Here is a 20,736-nt window from a genome sequence, read left to right on the forward strand (position 1 = left end):
GAAATAATAAAAGGGAAAGAAAAAGTGGAGAAAATAGAACTTGCAGCAGGTGAAAGCCACACTCGTGTCTTCCGCATGACCTATGTGGTACTATACCACAGACTGTTGCCATGCTGCCTAGAATACTGGTCGCATGCTAGCTGGCAAGCTCCCAGTTCCTTTTCTTCCACAGTGCAGCAGCTGTCCTTGCATTCATGTCGTAATATTTGATGTTGGGAGTGTTTGCCAGTGCCACCACTCACAACCATAGTGGCGAATGATTTTTTAAACATCTGGCATAACGTTACACAAAAACTTCAGAAAGCAGGCAACTAGTCATTGCAGTGTCATTGCATTTTAAGCGTTACAAGATCTGATTCTGGGAGTGTTAACCAGTGCCGCCATTCACAGCCATGGTACAACGGAGGATGTTTTTTAAAATTAATGTTACAAATGAACTGGGAGAGCAAGGAATTAGCCAATGAACTCTGTGCTACCTAATGGCACAACGCCTGCCAAATTTGAGGTCCCTCGCCGGGCAATGAGTGAAAAGCACGAAGAGATCCGAGGGGCTACATTTTTTGTTATAATGGCGACACATCATACAAAGGCTGTGGGTTTGGCTCTCAGTGGCAGCAGCAAGCTGTCCCTTTCCGGTACCTTCATTTTCCTTTCCTTTGCATTTCCACATATCAGCTAAGAAACAGCCATCCTTTCGCTGTGCTTTCTTTCGCTTTATTGTGTCATTGGCTTCACATGGTTATGACAGCAGGGGAGAGATGAATGAAGCTGCGTACCTGAGAGAGTACGCACAGGGCGTCGTGCAGCGACCGCTCGGCCTCGTCCAGGATCTGCTGGGTGGCACCTCGCAGCACCACGGTGCAGGCCTCACCCAGGGGCACGCCCGAGAACTTGAGCAGCTTGTCCTCGCCAATCATCACCTCCTCGATGAGGTCGCAAGTGCCCAGACGCACCAGCTCGGGAGTGTTAAATGTGGACACGATCTCACCCCCTGCGTGTCAGCGTTGTCACAGGTGTCAACATGATGTGCGATGACCACAGAAGCAGCAACGCTGCGCGAGACATTAGCCTGAAAATTCTGCATGAAGTATGCTGCTTCTCATATTCCTGTACGAAGAAAAATCGAGAGTAGTGCTCACACATACAACCTGCAACAGTACTCGGTTACTCATGCCAGGTAATGCTTTTATTGTGATAATTATACTGACACTTCAGGCTCACTCCCATTGGATCAAGTCCCAGACACGTGCGTGTGAATACAGTGTAACATGGAAAATAACAGTAATGATTGCCGTATTTTTGTGAGCATAACGTGCACCTAATTTTTTGTATTTAACAGTAATGTCTGGATGCGGATATATGCAAATTTTGCCTTGAGGTGTGGCTTCACAGCAGTGCGAGCCGTGCTGCTGTCAAATCAATCCCAATCATCCGAATCATACCAATCAATGAACCAAGGGGGTGCCCTTTGGTTCATTGATTGATTTGCAGAAGTTTTTTACACATTTTTAACATGATTTTATAAATAAAATTCCGGCTATATCAAACTATCTCGTGGTAATCGCGCTGTTCGATATATTGTGGTTCAACTGTATAAGGAACACGTTTTATTTCCTGCGACATTGGCCCCTTCACACTTTGGTATGCTTCACCACAATACAATGCATATCCTTGACCATGTAACATTGCTGTATTACGGCGATGCTGACTTTCAGAAACAGCCATTGTGCAACGCTTTGAAACCCTGCAGCTCTTTCTGTATTCCAACGCTCACGGCGTGAGTGATGAAGACGGAATCAGCGTCACTGCCAACAGCAGAGAGTCCTTTAAATGACACCAAACAGCCAGAAACTTGATAGCGGACATTGACGCAGCTAGGCCTAATGACACCCTAAAGCTACGAGGGCTGCGAGCAGATGGGTGTGCGATAGCACTGGTTTGAGGCTGCAAGATAATCAAGATGGCAGTGGTGGCGGCATCAATTAGTGCCGTTTTAGACCTGCGGGTACGACAAAGTCTATAAAACCAGACGGTGAAGGGTTTAAACGTCTGAATTTTCAGTAGGGGTGAGCGAATACAAAAATTTGCTAATACAAATACCTAGCTTCGATTATCAAATAATGAATAGCACATGCACTTATTAGAGTTGGGTCACATTGTTATTTTCTAACATTGCATTTGCACTGTCAGTGTTAAAAAACTAGACTAGTAAGCTGTTATAGCAAAACAATGGGTATTTTGCTAATGTTAACTTGGAAAATTTAGTAATTCCCACTAGTGATCCTTGCTACCCTGTGCCTTATTTCTTTATTTAGCAATACAGTCGCCGACCGATTTTCCGGACTCCGAAAATTCGGACATGCCCGATTATTCGGTCAGCCTCGCGGCACCGCTGTTCTCCCGATAGACCATAATGTATAACAACTGCCGAAAGTTCGGACACCTTGCAACCTCTCGTCTGATTTTTCGGACACTCCTTGAGCCAACTCGGTCGAGAGCACCATGCACCGACTCTGACCGGTGCATGGTTCGACTTGCTGAACGCCATTTTTGTTTCGAACGGAGCTTTCTTGCTGCCCCACGAAATGGCACTACTGGAAATCCCTGCTCATCATCATTGTTTCTGCCTGGTTAGATAGAGTGGCTCTGCAGCAGTTCCGGTTTCAGCTTAGTAAGCCATGTCAAGACAATCCAGCAGCCGATTTGTTTCTTCGCTGACGCTGCGAGCAGGCCGCGTTTTTCGTTTGTGCGACTTGTGTCGGCACGGTGGTGTTTGCTTTGTGTGCTGTGTCGAGGTTTCGGTGAGCCAACGCGGCATACGTAAACATCGCGTCAAAGGTCTAATGGCGCCGACAGTGCCCGCGCAGACTGCGCTGGGGAATGCCGGCAAGCGGTTGCCGGGGAGCCTAAGACTTGTCGCCTTCCGATGTGCTCCCTACTCACGCGGAAAATGTTCTGCCGAGACCTGCGCAGTGGTTGCATTGCGATTCCGGACACCGTCTCATTTGACAGTTTCATAGGTGCTGACACTGCTGAATTGACATGCGCAGAACTCGACGACGGCAAGATCATTCGTCAGGTTACTGCTGCACCGCCGGAGATGACGCACCATGTGCTACGCTGCCGTCGCATGCGGAGCGTGTACAAGCAGTGACTGTGCTTTCAGCCGCTAATAGTGACCGTACGACCCTCTCCGAGATTCAGGCTTATCTGATTGCGCGTAAACGGAACAGCGTGCAACGGCGCATTCACGATTTCTTCCAAGCCTACTGCCGAGCCCGAATAAGTGCGTGGAAATAAAGGATTTCTTTTTTTTTTTCGTAATCTGCTTTTTCGGACACCTGTTTATTCGGACATTTTCGCAGTCCCCGTGAGGTCCGAATAAACGGTCGGCGACTGTACTGCCGATCTCACAAGAGGTCATACATATAGATTCAAAGCAGTACAATCGAATCATTTATACAATGCAAAATGCTGAAGTTATCAATACATTAAATATCAGTAATAGCAATGCAACATATCATGAGGAGACTACAAATTACGCATCAGCTATGCTGCATCAAATGCCCGTAAGAACGAAGGCATTTAGCCTTGTGCCAGTCACCATTCATTGCACTTGCTGTCAGCAGTAAACTCAAATTCGACAGTGGCACTACACACACACACGAAAAAAAGAGAGCTATCTGCAAACCTATGCCCCTTGCTACAGAGAGCCTAGCTTTCCTGTAAAGTTTAGACGTTTAATGGCTAAGTGTGCTTTAGACCTAAAATTTTGCTAGCAGCATGAAATCATCGCAAGATCCAGCACAAAATCACCCCAATATCCTTAGATTGAAACAAAAGCTAAGAACCAGGTTTTCTTCCACACAGCCAGCAATATATTCAATGTGATTCGAATAGTCGAATATTTCCACATATTTAGTTTTGGAATCGAATGTGAGTATTAAAAATATAATGTTCAAAATATATATTTTTTTAAACTTTTCAAACATTTGTACAACCCTAAATTTCATATACCTCTCGATATTGGCTCCATGGGGTTTGCAGTCTAGAGGTATAAAAAACCAGACAGTGAAGAGTTTCACTGTTTGACGTTTCAGATGTCCTCAAATAGTGGGTTTATATGAGTTTGCGGCGGAGCCACAAAGGCATTTGAATTACAAAGCACGTAAAAAAAAAGAAAAAACGTGTTCAAAAGTTCTGTCGTTGACTGTATTCTAGAAATGTGAAAAAAAAAAAAAACTCCAGAACTTTCAAGGCCCGAGACTTCGAAAACTTTCTGGGGCTCTGACGGGCTTCAAGAATAGGCCTAGGCCCTGAATTTCGACTCTCCCCTGCTCACCTGTGACAAGGGCAAGGCGCTCGATGCCATCAAAGTCGGCGTGTTCGATGGCCATCACACCAGCGTCAGCAAACAGCTGCTCCGGATAGTTGTAGATAAGCTGGCGGTTGATGAATACATTGATGTTGTGCTTCAAGATTTGGTCCACCTGCACACAACAAACAATAGTACTCCTTTGTAAGCGCTAATTAATACGAGAGTTCACGAGTTTGAAACGACCAATCCTCAGAATCTGGCAGATAAACATGACGCTGGTACACACAAGCTAGGATCGAAAAGAAAGTTCTGGCCCAGAGGCATTTGGTAGGGATCGAATTAACCGACAGATATAGTTATTAGCTGAGTTAAATTAATGAAGATCTATGGTACGAAGTTCCTATTATTATTCCTAATCATGTGAATATATACAAGGTGATAATGCTCAAGTTTCCTGGAATTTTTAAATATAGCCTGTGCCAGATAGCACAACTCTTGTCCTTGAGCTGGATTATTTTAAGAGGCAGACAGTGGCATGAGAAATCGAAATACATTTCCAGTGAATTAACCAAAATTCACTAATTGACTTTTAATTATGCTACGATACATACTGCAATTTGCAAATAGAAGCGAATGACTTTGCAAGCCATACCTACAGAAACTCCAATATGACACCAGGAGATATCTCCCAATGTGGGGCGAAATACATGGGTATTGAAGTTACTTATGTGCTTCAAGGCATAAAAGAGTCTTTAATAAAAAAGTGGAACAACCATGCATTTTTACAGTGAGTTGATAGCACATATCACCGAACTGGGGTCATTCTGGAAATTAATTTCAAGTGGATGCGTCTCGCAAACTCACGGGCTACAATTTGTAAATTGCAATATGTGCCGTAACACAATTAATATGTTAATTAGTTAGTCTTTATTAGTTGAACATGTGGTTTGATTCCTCAAGCATGTGTCCAGCTAATCCAGCTAAGGGCCAGCTAAGGAATAGAATTATGTTCTCTGCTATCGGCTGTTTGAAAATTCTGAAAAACTTGAAAACAGGGGTGTGTGAATATCAAAACCTTCAAATACGAATTTAATACTTAGTATCGAATATAGAACCGAATAATGATATTCACACGCATTTGTCAGCAAGTTGGTTTACGTTAACATGTTGGAACATTGCAATTACGTTGTCATTAGTAAAAAAAAAAAAAGTAAGCCATTCTACTAAAAGATTGCGTATTTGGCTCATGTTAGCTTTGGAAAATTTGGAATTTTAAGAATTTCTGTTGTCTGTTCTCACCAATATGTGCCTTATTACACTGCACTGATTTCCTGTAAATTTGCTGTCAAGCATAAGCTCAGGATTGGGGGTGCAACCTGCAAAAGAGTGCACCCTCGCTGCTCACAAGTGCCTTTTGCTTCTGAGAGGCTGGCTTTCCTGCAAAACTTGTCCAGTGGCAAAGTGTGTTTTACAGGTGAAATTTTGCCAGCAGCATGAAATTATTGCAAAAATTCACCAACGATTACGATACTCCCTAATGCGAAATTTGAGCACAGCTCTATACATGTTTTCAGTTCATGTGTCACTATTTTGCATTAAGATCATATAGGTGCACAGTTTACATTAGGAAGAGACTCCTGTGAGTAGCGCGCTTTGTTTGCATACAGAAGACGAGCACTACCCTGGATCCATATCGTAGCCATCGTTGTCTGTTTTGCCCGGCACTACGCTCTTCTCATGCTTTTGTTCCACCAACGACGAGTAACCCTTCGTCATGGGGAAGTTTTGCCACCAGTGTCAGCGGTGACAACACCCGATGGAACATCAGATCGAGCCTTACTCATAGCCACTCGCCGCTGCCCCTCGCAGCAAGCAGCAGTGATCGCCGTCACACACCCTGGTACCGCGGACGAGCGTAGTACTCCCCACCACACTACCCTGCGCTACCCCTGCCTGCCCCCCATAAGCACAGACGAGTTCACCCACATAGCTGCCTGCATCGCATGCCGTTTCCCCTCCGCTACTTCTCCGCTTCATGCTTTCACTACGGCGTCCTCCTTGCGAACTCTTCTTTCCTGCTGTGCTCTCTGCGTTCACTTTCATCTATTGCTGTGCTCGTTCACTCAGTTATGCCACCGAGGTATGACGCTGACACTCAATGCAGGAACGAGCGCCTGAGAGCTGCACTCTAAACATCCAGCACAATATCAGACACACTTTCTTAGATTAGATATAATCGCTAAGAACCATGTTTGTTCCAGCACAGAGAGCAACGTATTCAAGTTATTTCAAATATTCATATCCAACTGAATGATCGAAAATTTTCAAATATCTAGTTTTCTAATCGAACACGAAATTAAAAATATCATTGTCGATAATATTTGCAATTTTCTAATATTTGCACACCCCTACTTAAAAATGATCACTCCGCCTATGTGCAAATGTCACAAAGAAAAAGAAATCTGCGCTAGCAATTGTGTTCTAACAAAAACCATGCTAACCTGCTTGCAGAGAGTAAAAGAAATGTTATGCTGCTACAAGAACACCCATACAACACAAGAATGTTTCTAATGCACTGTGTTCGAACAAAAAGGCAGGACTACCAGTATTGCTGCTGTCAGCCACACAGTTCCAGTAGAGTAGACTTTTGTTAATGCGACTGCGCCTCATTCGTTTTACAGCCATTTTGATGCCAACAGATGGTCCCAGCCGATGCTATACTTTAATGGGCCAAAGCTTACAAAGAATTTGGGAGAGCTGGCAGGTGTGCCTCACCTTTTCCTTCATCTTGATCTTTTCGGCCAGCTCCATGTCAGCAATCTGCGCCATCGACTCGACCCGTACGCGACTTCCGAAGATCTTGACCTTGTCGGCGTCCATAGGCGTGTTGGCGATGAGGATGCGGGCCTTCTCCACCCTCTTCGGCTGGTGCACACCGGGCTTCTTGTCCAGAAGGAAGCCTGAACAAAAACACGAGCAGCAGCTCACTCGCTGCTTTGCATATGCACTGGACACTTCAATTTATATAGAATCCATACAGATCTGAAAGAAATACATGGAAACCATATAGAAACTATGTGGAACTACAGTTAAATCTGGATATAACAACTGAAAAAAAAAAAAGTTCGCAACTTTTCGTTACACGCATTTGTTTAATAAAGACTAGCCCACACCATGCAAAAACAAAATGCTATAAATGCCAATCCTGGTTAACTCACCTCTGCAACATTTATTTAACAGAAAAAAAAAAAACTGTGCGACTTTGCTTGCTGTTTCCGCTCAAGGGATGTTATTACGTGGTGCTTGAATGAAACTAAATCATCCAAGGCTGCCTCGTCGTCCTGTGAGTGGACGCGATAGCACAAAATGTCCAATGCATCCATCATAGAGTTTCATACAATAATTACAAGAGGGAACTCTGGTGCCGGTGTCTACGGCAGCTGCAATGAGAACAGTTGTACGAGCATGGGAATTATGGGAAGCAGATGGATTTACTTAAACTTCATCCTTTTGGATTGAAACGGCTTTGTGACTTTGTATACAAACTCATCATTTTCCACAATGTACTGCGTAATAAATAATTAAATAAACATAATTAATATTGTCCGACGGCAGGATTTGAACACAGGAACTCTAGCACAGAAGCCTGGTATTGAAACCATTAAGCCACAGATGCGTGTACCGACAAGCGAATGAAACGCCCTTATGAAATTATAGAGGGCATGCCAGTGCCTTCAATAATAACAAAACGCTTGGTACGTTTTGATTTGGCCACATGGACAAGCTCAATTGTTGCAATTAACAGCAATTGTGCATGTTCGCGGTGTCTTCTGCACTTCGAAGAGTAGATTGCGCTGAGACTTACGGCAATAAGATTTATATAGCGTAAAATACAAAGCCACAATAACGTCCGACTCCACAAGCACGAACATCAGACAAATCCATGTACAGTCGCTGACGGATTTTTCGGACTCCTTCACGGCACCGCCATTCTCCCCATAGACCATAATGTATAACTGCCGAAAGTTCGGACACCTTGCAACCTGTCGTCTGATTTTTTGGACACTAATTGAGCCAACTTGATCGAGAGCACCATGCAATGATTCTGACCACTGCACGATTCGACTTGCTGCCCCACGTAGTGGTGCTACTGCAAATTCCCGCTCATCATCATCGTTTCTGCCTGGTTCGTAGCTACAGCAGTTGCGGTCTCAGTTTAGTAAGCCATGTGAAGACAATCCAGCAGCTGATTTATTTCTTTATTTGTGCACGACGCTGCAAGTAGGCCACGTTTTTCGTTTGCGCGACTGGTGTCGGCGTGGTGATGTTCGCTTTGTGTGCTGTGTCGAGGTTGCGGTGATGCAACGCGGCATACGGAAACATCACGTTGAGTGTCTAATGGCGCTGACAGTGCCCGCGCAGACTGCGCTGGGGAATGCTGGCAAGCGGGTGCCGGGAGGCCTAGAAGTTGTTGCCTTCCGATGTGCTCCCTACTGACGTCGAAAATGTTCTGCAGAGACCTGCACAATGGTTGCGTTGATTCTGGACACCGTCTAATTCGACAGTTTCACAGGAGCTGACGCTGCTGTACTGACATGTGCAGAACTCGACGACGGCGAGATCATTCGTCAGGTTTTTGCTGCACCGCCGAACGATGACTCTGAGTCGGAAGATAACACACTATGTGCTACGCTATCATCGCATGCGGCGCGTGTACAAGCAGTAACTGCGCTTTCAGCCGCCTACAGTGACCGTACGACCCTCTCCGAGATTCAGGCTTATCTGATTGCGCGTGAACGGAACAGCGTGCAACGGCGCATTCACAATTTATTCAAGCCTACTGCCGAGCCCGAACAAGTGCGTGGAAATAAAGAATTTCTTTTCTTTCTTGATCTGCTTTTTTGGACACCTGTTTATTTGGACATTTCCGCAGTCCCCATGAGGTTTGAATAAACGGTCGGGGACTGTATTAAGAAGATCATTTGTTCACCATAAAGGTGGAAAGATTATCGATGACACGCCCTGGGCAGCCAATCGGATAGCTCGCTCTACTGACGTCAATTGGGTGACTTACGTCATACGGGTAGGGGCAGCTGAAAATTCTGTCGAGCAGTGTGCTGCGATTGGCAGCGATGTACATTTTTAAAACCTTGTAATAAATTACACGCCTTACGCCGAGCACTTATATGTATCAATTAATGATCAGAAGGACCTACTCTAATGACTCAAAATCGTTTCAGGGTCCCTTTAAGGCTTTGATGACGCTCAATGAATCTGCAAACATTATTCCTTTTCTAGTTTTGTTTCCTTGATGTGCTGCACGGCCGACAAGAGTGCGTAGGCCTCCTCCGTAGGGACGCTCGTTTCCGGGTGCAGAAGCTAAACTTCTTATATTGAAATTGCATGCAAGCACACTTCGTTATATTGAGGTTCTAAATACATGGTGCTCTATGAATGAGAGGTTATGAAAATTTAAATACTTTGTTATATCGAGAATTTTGTTATACAAAAGTTCGTTACATCGAGTTTTAACTGCATTAGAATAGAATACGGAACGTTTCAGTAGGTATGGCACAAGAGAAGTGTTCCATCGCTCACCCTCGGCCAGGAAGGAGTCGGTGAGGTTGCTGCCCAGCCGTTTGAGGATCTGGATGGCGTCCAGGTTGCCAGAGCCTTTCAGCCGCATGACGGCATCAAAGGCCAGCTGGGCAAAGAACTCCTTGTGCTGCGCCAGGATCTTAGAGCCCAGTGTCGTGCGGGCTATGTTCAGTATGTCCTCCCGGAAACGAGCCTCGTCGGCACTGAGAGGCAAAAGTGGCAGTTCGTTTCTAAACCCCACAGAAATGGGACTACATCATAAACAACAAAGAATAACTACAGCTGACAGTCAATAGTAGAAATGAATGGTGAGAGTAAACAAGAAAAAATAACCACACAGATCCCATTCACTTTGGGAATTGGTGTAAATGAAGCTTTGACGAGCCATCAAGACAAAACGGTGCATTCCAATAAGAAATGCGCAGTGAATTTCAGCCACATGTGTTCCATAATAGCTATTAGCAATGATGGCTTCTGCAATCCACAAGGTAAATTTTACTCACAGGCGATATTCTCAAACGGTAACTTTCAGTGATACTATCACTAGAGGCCCAGGCTTTCCGCGATTCCGCGAAAATTCATGGAATTGATGTTTTTTCACGGCAACGCGTAAAAAAAAAAAAGGCTGCTTTTTGAAGCAGCAGTGAAACTCTGTTTCTAGCAGTTTTCACAAGATGGCGCTACGCGTCTTTAAAGTGACAGATCAAGTGAAAGCTGCCAAAGGTGGCGGAAAAGTAGTATTTTCTTAGTAATTAATAGTAAGAGCGCTTCTATTGTCTCAACACCTTTTACTGATGAAGAAATTCAATTTCATATTAAAATATTCTCGCCTTATAAAAAAATTGGCTAGGTGGCACACCTGCCACCCGAATCAAAGGGCTCAGCCGTAGCAGTAGTCATCAATCCATCCAACGTTTGCTTTAACAAAAAGTGCATCCGCATTTTACTGTTTGCTTTGTGTTTCAAGTTGGTAATCAAGATGGCTCCCACATGATCTCATTTGAGCAAGAAGACAGTCAAAAGAATGTGCTCGAGAATACAAGAACGCCAGCTTTCACAAAGATACAGGGGTCCTTTTGTGCCGAGTATGTGTGAGAGTAGTTGACCATCGGCACAAATCAACTGTTGACGGGCATATCGAGAGCAACCGTCACCGTAAGAATGCAGAAGCAAGACTCTTCCAAGTCAAATCCCTGACTCAGTGGCCAGTGAACATAATATGTTTTGTAGTTGCATAAACCGTACCAGCTTATTGTGTACGTATCAGTTAACACGCAGTGTTTCCACTCTTTGTCGCGCAAACACGGCGGTGCTTCGTCTCTATCGGGTGGCCCGGCAGAACAAGCCACATTAACATAAACATCATTTCGGTGCCGCCCCAGAGAGCGTGGTGGCGTCGTGAAAGCGAGGACTCGCATCATGCCGAAGCTCAGATAAAAAAGACGCTGTGTGCTCAGCATCGAAGAAAAATTAGACATTGTTCGTGCTGTCGAACAAGACATGAAGAAGTCGGCGCTGGCATGCGACATGGGTCTACTGTTGACTACGGTGTGTGGCATTTGGAATGTGAAATTGCTCAGCAGCACTGCTGCGACCGCAAAGAGATGTCAGCTGTGAGGTTCGACTTTTTGCCATCGTTGCCTCTCTTTTGCCGAAGTGTCGCCTAGCGACAGCGATAAGGATGACACGGAAAGCGACAGCACGGGCGATTCGGGCCCGACAGTGGCAGAAGCCGCGCATTACATCAGCCTCACGAATGCAATCGTCGCGATGAGAACAGCACCCCACAATGAAAAGGTGGCCCGTGACTTCTGCAACGCTACCGCGCCCGCGCACGGAGAATATGCAACACTAACGAGGAATATGCAATGCGAGTGTTTGCCGAGAAGAGGGGGCTGGTTGAAAAGCAGGTTCGCAGCTTCGGTAAGTTTGAGGCCGCTGTCGTCGCTGCTAGGTCGCGGCGGCATCATACGAAGATAACACTTTTGTCGCGTGAAGTAAATAAATACTGCCATGTTCTTTCTCCTTTCATCACACTCTTTCTTCCGTTTTTGACAGGTAAGTAAGCTATCTCGTGCTATTCCGGTTAAGGGGGGACGCGGGGATCAGATCGCGAAAATCGCAAGAAAGATCGATTTTTGGCAACGACGCGTTTCGGTATCTGCAATGCCTAATCTACACTGTAGCAAAATGGTTTGACTGAAAACGCACTAAAAGTGCCCGAAAAAAATTAATTTATGAGTGTGTAGGGCGAGAAAACAGCTTTAATTCGCGTAAAATCACCGCAATTCGCGGAGCCCTAACTCGTCTTTCCCGCCACCGAACGCCGCCATCTTGGTATCGTTCGAAAGCTCGAAGTTTCGCCATTCCCTTTCTGAATTCTTCGGTCGTCGCCATCTTGTAACAAACACACAAACACAAAAGAAGCGCGGGTCTGCTAGAGGCGGTCACACGGGCCCTGCGATGAAAGCGGGCCTCCGATTGGTCGCCGTGCTGAAAGGCGTCTCGCCATTGGCTGCTGCTGCAGCAGCGAGCAAGCTGGCAACCACAGCGGACCGCAGTTGTCTGCTTTGAAAACCACGCCGGCGTGTTTCTTCATTTAACACTCGCAGAATTCGGATTTATGAAAGTTCCCAGGTCAGTGATGGATCGTCACTCGTTAGAAAAGAACTTTTAAATGAAGCATGCCTTCGGAAAACGGAAGCGCAAGCCTCCTTCGGCGAGAAAAAGGCAGCGGCCAGCGGGAGAAGCGGAGAACCCGACTGAACACGCGGATAATGTGCCGCGTTATCTTGCACCGTGCGATTCCAGCAGCTAAGCCGACAATCGCCCTGTGACATCGACACTGATAACCAAGCCACCGGAATACGTGCCAATGGAGGCTCTCGCACCTGTGCGTACGGCCGCGCGAGTCAGCAACCGAGATCGCGTTGTTAGAGGCGACGCGGGTCGAAGGTCTCCATCACCGGCAGAGCCGGTGTACGTTTCCGATGCATCGTGCGACAGGGACACGCAGCCTGTGAGTGAGCCCCAACCGTCGACAAGCTACATACTGTATGGTGACTCAAGGCTCACCAGACGAATCGTCGCACGATTCAGACGCGCCTCGAGCCGCGTTTTGTCAGCGGTGACTGCAGAAGCGCAGGCATGCAGCGTTTGCGACTCCCTTCGCGCAGTGTCCGCGACTGAGCGGAAGCAGCAATGCCAAGAACAAATTTCGGCCCCTTGTGACTGAGTTCATTATTATGCCTGTTTCCGCGATGAACTCTTTGATCGCTAAAACTTTGTGCCCAAGATGCCAACAGCGTTCTGTGGGTGTACACTGTGATACCAGGCTCGGTCTGGCAGTGAAAATGGTGGTCATGCACTACTACAGACGGCACAAGGAAAGGATAAAGAACGCCTGAAGAAGGCATCCAAAGCCCACCAAACAATGAGGCAAAGGTGTAAGAAGATGCCTGACAGCAATGATTCAAAATATTACAGCCCTGGTGCTTTTGAATAAATTTGCAGTGCTGTTAAAACTTTGCAGCCAGTTTTCTCAATTGCATTTTTTTTGTCAATCACCTCGCTCGTGGAAAGCGTAGCACAACAATGGCTGGACCGATTTTGGCCCAGTTTGTTTTGCTGTGATCCACAAGCTGTGCTGTACTTAAAGACAGTCTTGAAATGTTTCTTTATCTTCCCATTATTTAATTATTTCACAATTACTACATGGCTCCATGCAGTGAAGCACAGTCATGTGCATGTTATGTCGAGCAAAAAATTATTAGCGCTTAAAAAAAAAATCGAACACTGTCTTGATGTAGATTAGACATCTGTGCAAACATGCAAAGTATTCCCAGCTCCCTATCTTGTTTCGTTACTGTGCCAGGCTTTCCACAAGCAAGGAACTTATAAATTCTTATAAAACAAAAACTAATTAAGATATCATAATGAAATTTTAGATTTGTCTTTTTATTGCAATGTGCAGTGTGTGTGCCAAATTTCAGCCCTTTCTGTCAAGAAACAGAAAAGTTAGTTCTGATCCCCTCCTCCCCCCTTAAGCAGTACTACCGCTTAGTACGTACTTTTTCCAAGCTCCGGCCAACTACAGTTTAACAAGGTTTCATTGCAGTTAGCTTCCCCAAGGAATGCAGGAAGACGCTCAATGACACACCAGAAATGACATGGCACAACTGCATCTAATTCCAAGTATATACCGCCACATTTACTCAAATCTAGGACGACCCCGATTCTAAGCCGACATCCAAAAGTCTGAAAAAAAAAAAGCTTAGCTTGAATGCAGGCCAAACAAAAGAGCGAGGACAGCATTCACAAAATGAAAACGGCATTTATTGAATATGAACATGCCGAGCTCATTTTACACCGCTATTTTCCTTATTGCAGCCATCTCCTCACTGACGCTAGCGCACGCAAGAAGCCCCCTCCAACGATGGACATTTTTCTCATCGATGCCGAAGGCCCGCTCAGCTTGAACATTTGAAGATGCCTCTGCGGCTACCACAACTCTTCGTTTGAAAGCAGCAGCATAATGGCATCACCTGTTTAGTGCCATTACGATAACGCCACAACACATGCTGATATGACACAGGTCAAGATGGCGACGTCGCTCGTGTACTTCAGGTGGTCACTGGCTTTTCTAGATGGTGCTAGCTATGCATCATATTTATCAGTTTCAACTAAAAACTGGCACTCTTTTACATCCTAGAATCTAGGGTGACCCTATAGCTTGGTACATACATATTAAAAAAAAAAAAGCTATCCTCTTACATTCGAATAAATATGGTAAGCATTTTTTGCATCTCGCCCCCACCAGAAAGCATCTACTGCAGCCAGGAATGGAAGCTACGACCGTGAGTGTTCGGCAGCTGAATGCCATAGACAGCACGGCAGCTCAGGCATAAAACAGAGACACCCACCTGTGGTCCTCTGCAAAAGATTCCAGGGCCTGCCGAGCAACCGCTGTGGCCTGGCGCCACCCTGCAATGATGGTCTGCGGGTGGATCTTCATGCTGACCAGGTGCTCAGCTTCCTTGAGCAGCTCGGCCGCCAGCACCGTCACGGAGGTCGTCCCGTCGCCCACCTCGTCGTCTTGCACCTTCGAGATGTCTGCACAGAGAGCGAAGAGGAGACACAGAAATACGTTGCAGGTTGTCGCGTTTCAAGCTTCATTTCTTTTTATAGGGGTGTGTCAATACCGAATACCGTATTTACTTGTGCCATGAACGCACCCCCAAATTAGTTGTGAAAGTTCCGATTTTCTTTTTCCTCACGCAACGAACACACCCCCAACCTTTCTACTGTGCAGTCCTACGATTGAACGGTCGTGCTGTAGTTTTTCAGAGAGGCTACAAACTCTGACTCTCGCACATGTGCTTAAGGTAACGGCACTTAACGCTTCTGTTTTACCAGTGCCGGCGCAAAGGCACCTCGCAGATTTGAGAGACAAAAAGCGCAACTGGCTCTCTGCAACATACACAGTTTACATACTTTATGCTGATGTAATAGGACAGCATGTGCACGGGACTTTCCCGTGCGGCGCCTGGAAAAGTAGGTGAAGAAGGGGCGGCCGGCACTTGACCGACAAAGTGGTCATAGTCGGGCAGTGTCGAATTCGCGTGCCTGTGGCTCGTTTTTCTGCCTACCTTGGGTTTCGATGTGTGTAATGGGTCTTAAGCTGAGTTATACGTTTGCTGCGAAACAAAGAGTTAATCTGCTCACAAAACAGAAACGCTAATCGGACACTGATCAACATTGACATGCCGATGAGCAGGATTGTCCAGGATAGAGACGCACACAGCTCGCTTTCCAAATCAGGTGCGCATTTCGACGTGATGCTTGCAATAACTGCAGATGGCCGGAAGCGGTCGTGAGGATGAGCTAGGGCACGACTAGAGATCGCTGTTCTGAACACACGCTCAGTTTCGCCGCGTGCTATTGGCCTAGGCCGCGCCGTCTTCACGCGGCTCACGCATTAGTTCTTTATTCTATGGTGGAACCCCGATGTGGATGGAGTGGCCCGCGGCCTGAACGGCAGGTTTATTGGTTTCGATGCAGAGTGAATTTACATTTTGCAAATAATATACATGTATTTATACTGCAAAGATAAGTTATCTTTTGCACGTTCCGAATCATTGCCACCTTACTTTTCAATTTTTGCTGTTTCGAAGATGTTTCCATGAAATTTACCCCGTGCAATAAATGCCATGACTGCAGGTCCAAAACTGCATTACTCATATCCAGGAATGCCACCCTTTTCATTACCTCGCCTCCTCTAACCAGTGCCCTCACACGCAACGCAGATCCACTGGCAGCTGTAGCCACCACTGTGGCAATGCTAGGCATAGCTACTTTGGCGTTCGCTAACAAGCTTCTTTCTGTTCGGTGCCGTGCTTTCCATAGAATCAATTTGCTGCCGTTAGCAGTGCTGCAGAGTCCACCTTTGTGTTCCTTGTCAATGCCTTGGAAGCTCGGGAAGCATGGTGCGTTGCATAATGCCGGTTCCCAAAACTCAGCTCTGCCTCAGTACAGCAGTGTTACGCAGTGAAGCAAACGCAAAATATTGCGGTGATGTGGTTATTTTGGACATGAGGTCCATTTCTGTCTCTCTCCTTGGGTTCTAATTTTATGTGACATGACTGCAGTTAATTTTCTGCAAAGATTTGGAAAATATAAGTTCCTCAGGCTTCTGTATGGTTCAAGAAGTACCAACCAACCTTGTTGCTTTGCTTACCATATAACAAGAGTTACGAGACTGATGTAGAAACTCGATAGGAGTGTTATGTTGAAGGGTAACATTAAGACCTCAACTCTTGTTCTAGGGTACACAAAGCCATTTGGCGAAACTATGTTTAGACTTCCCTAGTGGCTGCATGCAGTACTATCAAAGATAAAAAGAAATCAGGCCCCTAAGTTCCCCTCATTCTTCTCACTCGTTATGTGATGTAATCTTAATTCATTCTTCCAATTTTTCATTTTTATTTCTGGAAGGTAAGCTGCAATGATTGTTCTTTTAAACGAAGCATTAACGCTTTTTTAGGCAATTGTTCGTCTTTACCTCAATCCTCTAGACGACTGTGCTGGTTGTGAGATAAAGAGGGAGCTGACTTACCGACGAGGATCTTGGCAGCTGGGTTGTCAACGCCTACTGCCTTCAGGATGGTGGCCCCGTCGTTGGTCACCTCGACCTTTCCCTCCTGGCGTCCCTGGCACATCAGGATCTTGTCCTGAACAACAGCGGGAGAGGGAGGACGGTGAACCCACTTCCCACCTCTATAACCTACAACCTCGGTCGCACACAGAATGCATTCCAAGTGACTCAAGGGTCCAACCAAGGGATGCCAAAAAGCAACAAGTTTTCACCCAAAGCTTGAAACAGTTACATTTCGTGCTAGAAAACTCCTCCACTTGAGGGGGCGAGGGAGAATTCTCCTGCCTACATAGGCTGCTCACATACCTATGTATATCCCCTTTAGGGGCTTCGTGCACGATTCTGCATCCCAAGGAAAAGCACCGAGGAAAAATAACAATGTTCAAAATGTGTCGCAGCCAAACACTTATGATTGGTCATACTTTTGGTAACGGGGCAAAAGCAACATGGACAAAAGGGGAGAAAAACACGACAACATGGCGCTGACTTGCAACTGATATTTTATTCAGGAAGTTCATGTGGAGCACACATGGTATGCGTCGATGATGTAACTATAAGGATGATATAAATAATGAAACTCTTTCTCGTGAAGAATGACTATGGTGCACTTATACATGTGCCCCCGCCTCCCCGAATCTCTGGTGAATGTTTCTGCCATTTCTCTTTCCATCTAGCTTGCATGTTTGAAGATGACAATGAATGAATTGAATTTATTGATAGGAAAGACAGAGAGGTCGACCTGAGCTAGTGCGCTCTAGTCTGCTACTCTGTACTGGGGAAGAGGGAAGGGGAGTGAAAGTATTGGGATGGATGATGATGATAAGAGAAGAGGTGAGTGCTTATGTACATGAGACAGTTGCCTCGCTAGAGCCGCTCGTCGAGCTTGATGTCCTGCAGGAACTTCAACAATACTTTTGTGGCACGCATTGAAATTGCAGTGTCAGGCCATGGGCCGAGAATAGCTTCCTCCGACAGTAGTTGTCTGCCAACGCTGGCTAGGAAACTGTCTAACGTCCTTCGCTCCAGCATATATGCTGGGCAGTCGCACAGTACGTGTTGCAGTGTTTCGGGCAAAGATGATGACAAAAGTATCACTAAAGATAGGAACACAGCCACATGATTTGCAATGCACAGAAAGATGTACGGTTGAACCTCAATATAACGAAGTCCAATTTGCAGCAGAAAATTTAGTTAAATCGCAAGTTTCGTTAAGTCGAGGTTCGCATGTTTCAGCAGTCCAAATAAAGATGCAGGTTCTTAGAACACTCCTGGCATATGGCATCTTGGAGATAGCAAAATTAAAAAGATAACCAATAAACCCCGGAACTATAATAACACAACCAAGAGCGTGATGCCCGATAGCTAACGGGGTACAAACGCATTTTTCTCCATTGCACGTACAGTAAAGAGCAGGTCTGTAGCAAGCGCCGCGCCTAGTGCTCATAGCTGCCACTAGATGTGGCCATCAGTGCGATCATCATCATGAGTTGTCATCACTAAAAAAAAAAATCCTTTCACGAAGACATGGCAACCCGTAGCGCATGAAAAAAAAAATTATGCACATACCAGAGCTATCAACTTGAATATTTTTTCAAAGCAAATTGGAAGTAGTACTAACTTGAATCCATGAGGCCACCCTTACCATTAGAGCGCTTAACGCTCGCAGCCATCAGATGATACCGCGCTCAGTAAAGCAATGACGACGTTGATTCATGAACGCTGGAATATATTATTTAACTTCCTGCCAAGCAATTCTATGCAACTCAGGTGGAAGTGAAGAACTCCGTCAGCTTCATCTGCCGCTTTTTAATAAGCGTCGGGGTTATAAGGCACTCGTAGGTTGACAGGGCTGCTAATGCTTGCTCTTGCGAGTGCGCGCCCGCATACGTGCGTAAGAGATCCAGCGCTTCCATGACTTGCTTTGGTGTAGCTATGCTGCTTGCCGCCTGGAGTTCTTTGTTCGAGTCGTCGTGCTGCATTTCTGTATCTGTGACGCTCTGTATTATTGCAGCATCGTCCAGCTCTTCAGTTGTCACAGCGCAAGCATCACCGAAGTGTGCACAGTGTGCATCGCATCCAGCAGCTGCGCGAACACTGGCGGCTATAATTTAGCGTGCATGAAATCGGTGAGCGACTCTATCGATGACCGTGCACTTTGCGTGAACGTTAGGGTCAGTGTGAAAGGCAGGCCTCGTCACTGCTGCTGCTGCCGTCGCACCACACCGCCATCTGTGTCGCGACGATTGCCCCATCGGGGATACTTCGCAGAACGAGGCAGCACTATTTGCACTCAGAAACTCCTCCATCGAAGCACCGCCTATTTTATCGCCAGTAGTGATGTGCTGCCAGAGTTCACTAATGTCAGCGGCTGCCACCATGTTGGTTTCACACATGGGGGGTTTCGCCCTGGTGCACAAAGTCCGCCGCTGCCGTTGATTGGCATGATCACTGCTTCTAGCCTTCCTGGTCGTGGTGGCGCTCGCGGTTTTCAGAATCGTCGATATGGTTGACTGCATGAGCTCGTATTTTGAGTCTTACGAAATTTGCAGCTTCGCCCCAAGCGACACAGCTTTGCTCCTTGTCGGTGCACCCACCGCTGCTTCCGTGGCGCATTTTCGCGCTCGCTGAGGGAGATGGTAGAAAGGGTGAGCAGGTTCGATTTGCTTCGCACTTTTTTTCCTATGGACGCTCGCCGGCGACACGGACGTGAAGCAGCTGGTGCCATCTTGTGGGACGCACCGCGCGGTAATGGCGGCGGATACGAACTCGCATAGGCAAACTTTTCGCCCCGTATTGCTTAAGAGGAACTTAGCTACACAGATTTCACGATTATTCTGCATGGAAAACACAGCCCAAAAGGCAGAATTTCGATCGTTACATCCGATACGCGGTGAATAACATTGTTATACACGTTTTTTTTTCTTCTCATAGCCCTAATGCATAAGTTGATACTCTGAAGTCGACTCATCTTTTTGTGCATACAAACCGTGTGGCTGTGTTCCTATCTTTAACGAAACTTCTATTACCTTCAAACATACAAGCCAGATGTCAAAGAGAAAGAGCAGAAGCATACAACATAAAGATTGAGGGGGCACACGTACACGTGAACCATCGGGTCATTCTTCTCGAGAAAGAATTTTGCTATTTATATCAGTCCTGATAATTACATCACCTACATATACCATGGTGGGCAAGTGCGAACGTCTGGGCTTTTCTACTTCAGTTCCTATATATGTGTGTGCGTGAACTTCGGGAATAAAATATCAGTGGAGTAAAAGTCGTGTTGTTGTGCTTTTCTTCTTTTTGTCCATGTCGCTAAAGGCTAAAAAGCCTTTTGAATGTCAAATGAGCTGGAAGGTAGACAGACGTATGTGTGTGTTTGCTTTTGGTGTCAGTATGTTGTCGTGTAGCAGGTTAATTTCTTTTGATTTTCGTAATGTTTTGCATCCAGTATACTTCAAGTGGCTGGATGGGTGCTTTTCAAGATGCTAGGCATGCAATTGTTGATGTTCCTACGGAGAGGGCTTGCGCATGGAGTCTACAGTTTGCAGGCTTGACAAAACTGACTGAAGATATAAAAAAAGAAAAGTGATAAGACTACATTTTCGATAGACGCAATTGGCTCTCATAAGGGATATGAATGCAGATGAACATGCTGATATCACCG

The 20,736-nt window shown here is 45.9% G+C and overlaps 1 protein-coding gene across 2 annotated transcripts in view; it reads right to left on the reverse strand.

Annotated features, from left to right (window-relative positions):
* CCT2 (chaperonin containing TCP1 subunit 2) overlaps positions 1-20,736 on the reverse strand; it is a 30,581-nt gene that overhangs the window by 7,512 nt on the left and 2,333 nt on the right. For both annotated transcript variants that reach the window (XM_070528051.1, XM_070528050.1), the window contains exons 3-8: positions 17,031-17,145; positions 14,839-15,028; positions 9,917-10,119; positions 7,094-7,278; positions 4,343-4,490; positions 777-991 (exon numbers count right to left, since the gene is read on the reverse strand). In XM_070528051.1, coding sequence (XP_070384152.1) covers positions 777-991; positions 4,343-4,490; positions 7,094-7,278; positions 9,917-10,119; positions 14,839-15,028; positions 17,031-17,145 — 1,056 coding nt within the window. The remainder of the gene's footprint in view (positions 1-776; positions 992-4,342; positions 4,491-7,093; positions 7,279-9,916; positions 10,120-14,838; positions 15,029-17,030; positions 17,146-20,736) is intronic.

Source organism: Dermacentor albipictus, chromosome 10, assembly GCF_038994185.2.
Source record: "Dermacentor albipictus isolate Rhodes 1998 colony chromosome 10, USDA_Dalb.pri_finalv2, whole genome shotgun sequence".
Taxonomy (NCBI): Eukaryota; Metazoa; Arthropoda; class Arachnida; order Ixodida; family Ixodidae; genus Dermacentor; species Dermacentor albipictus.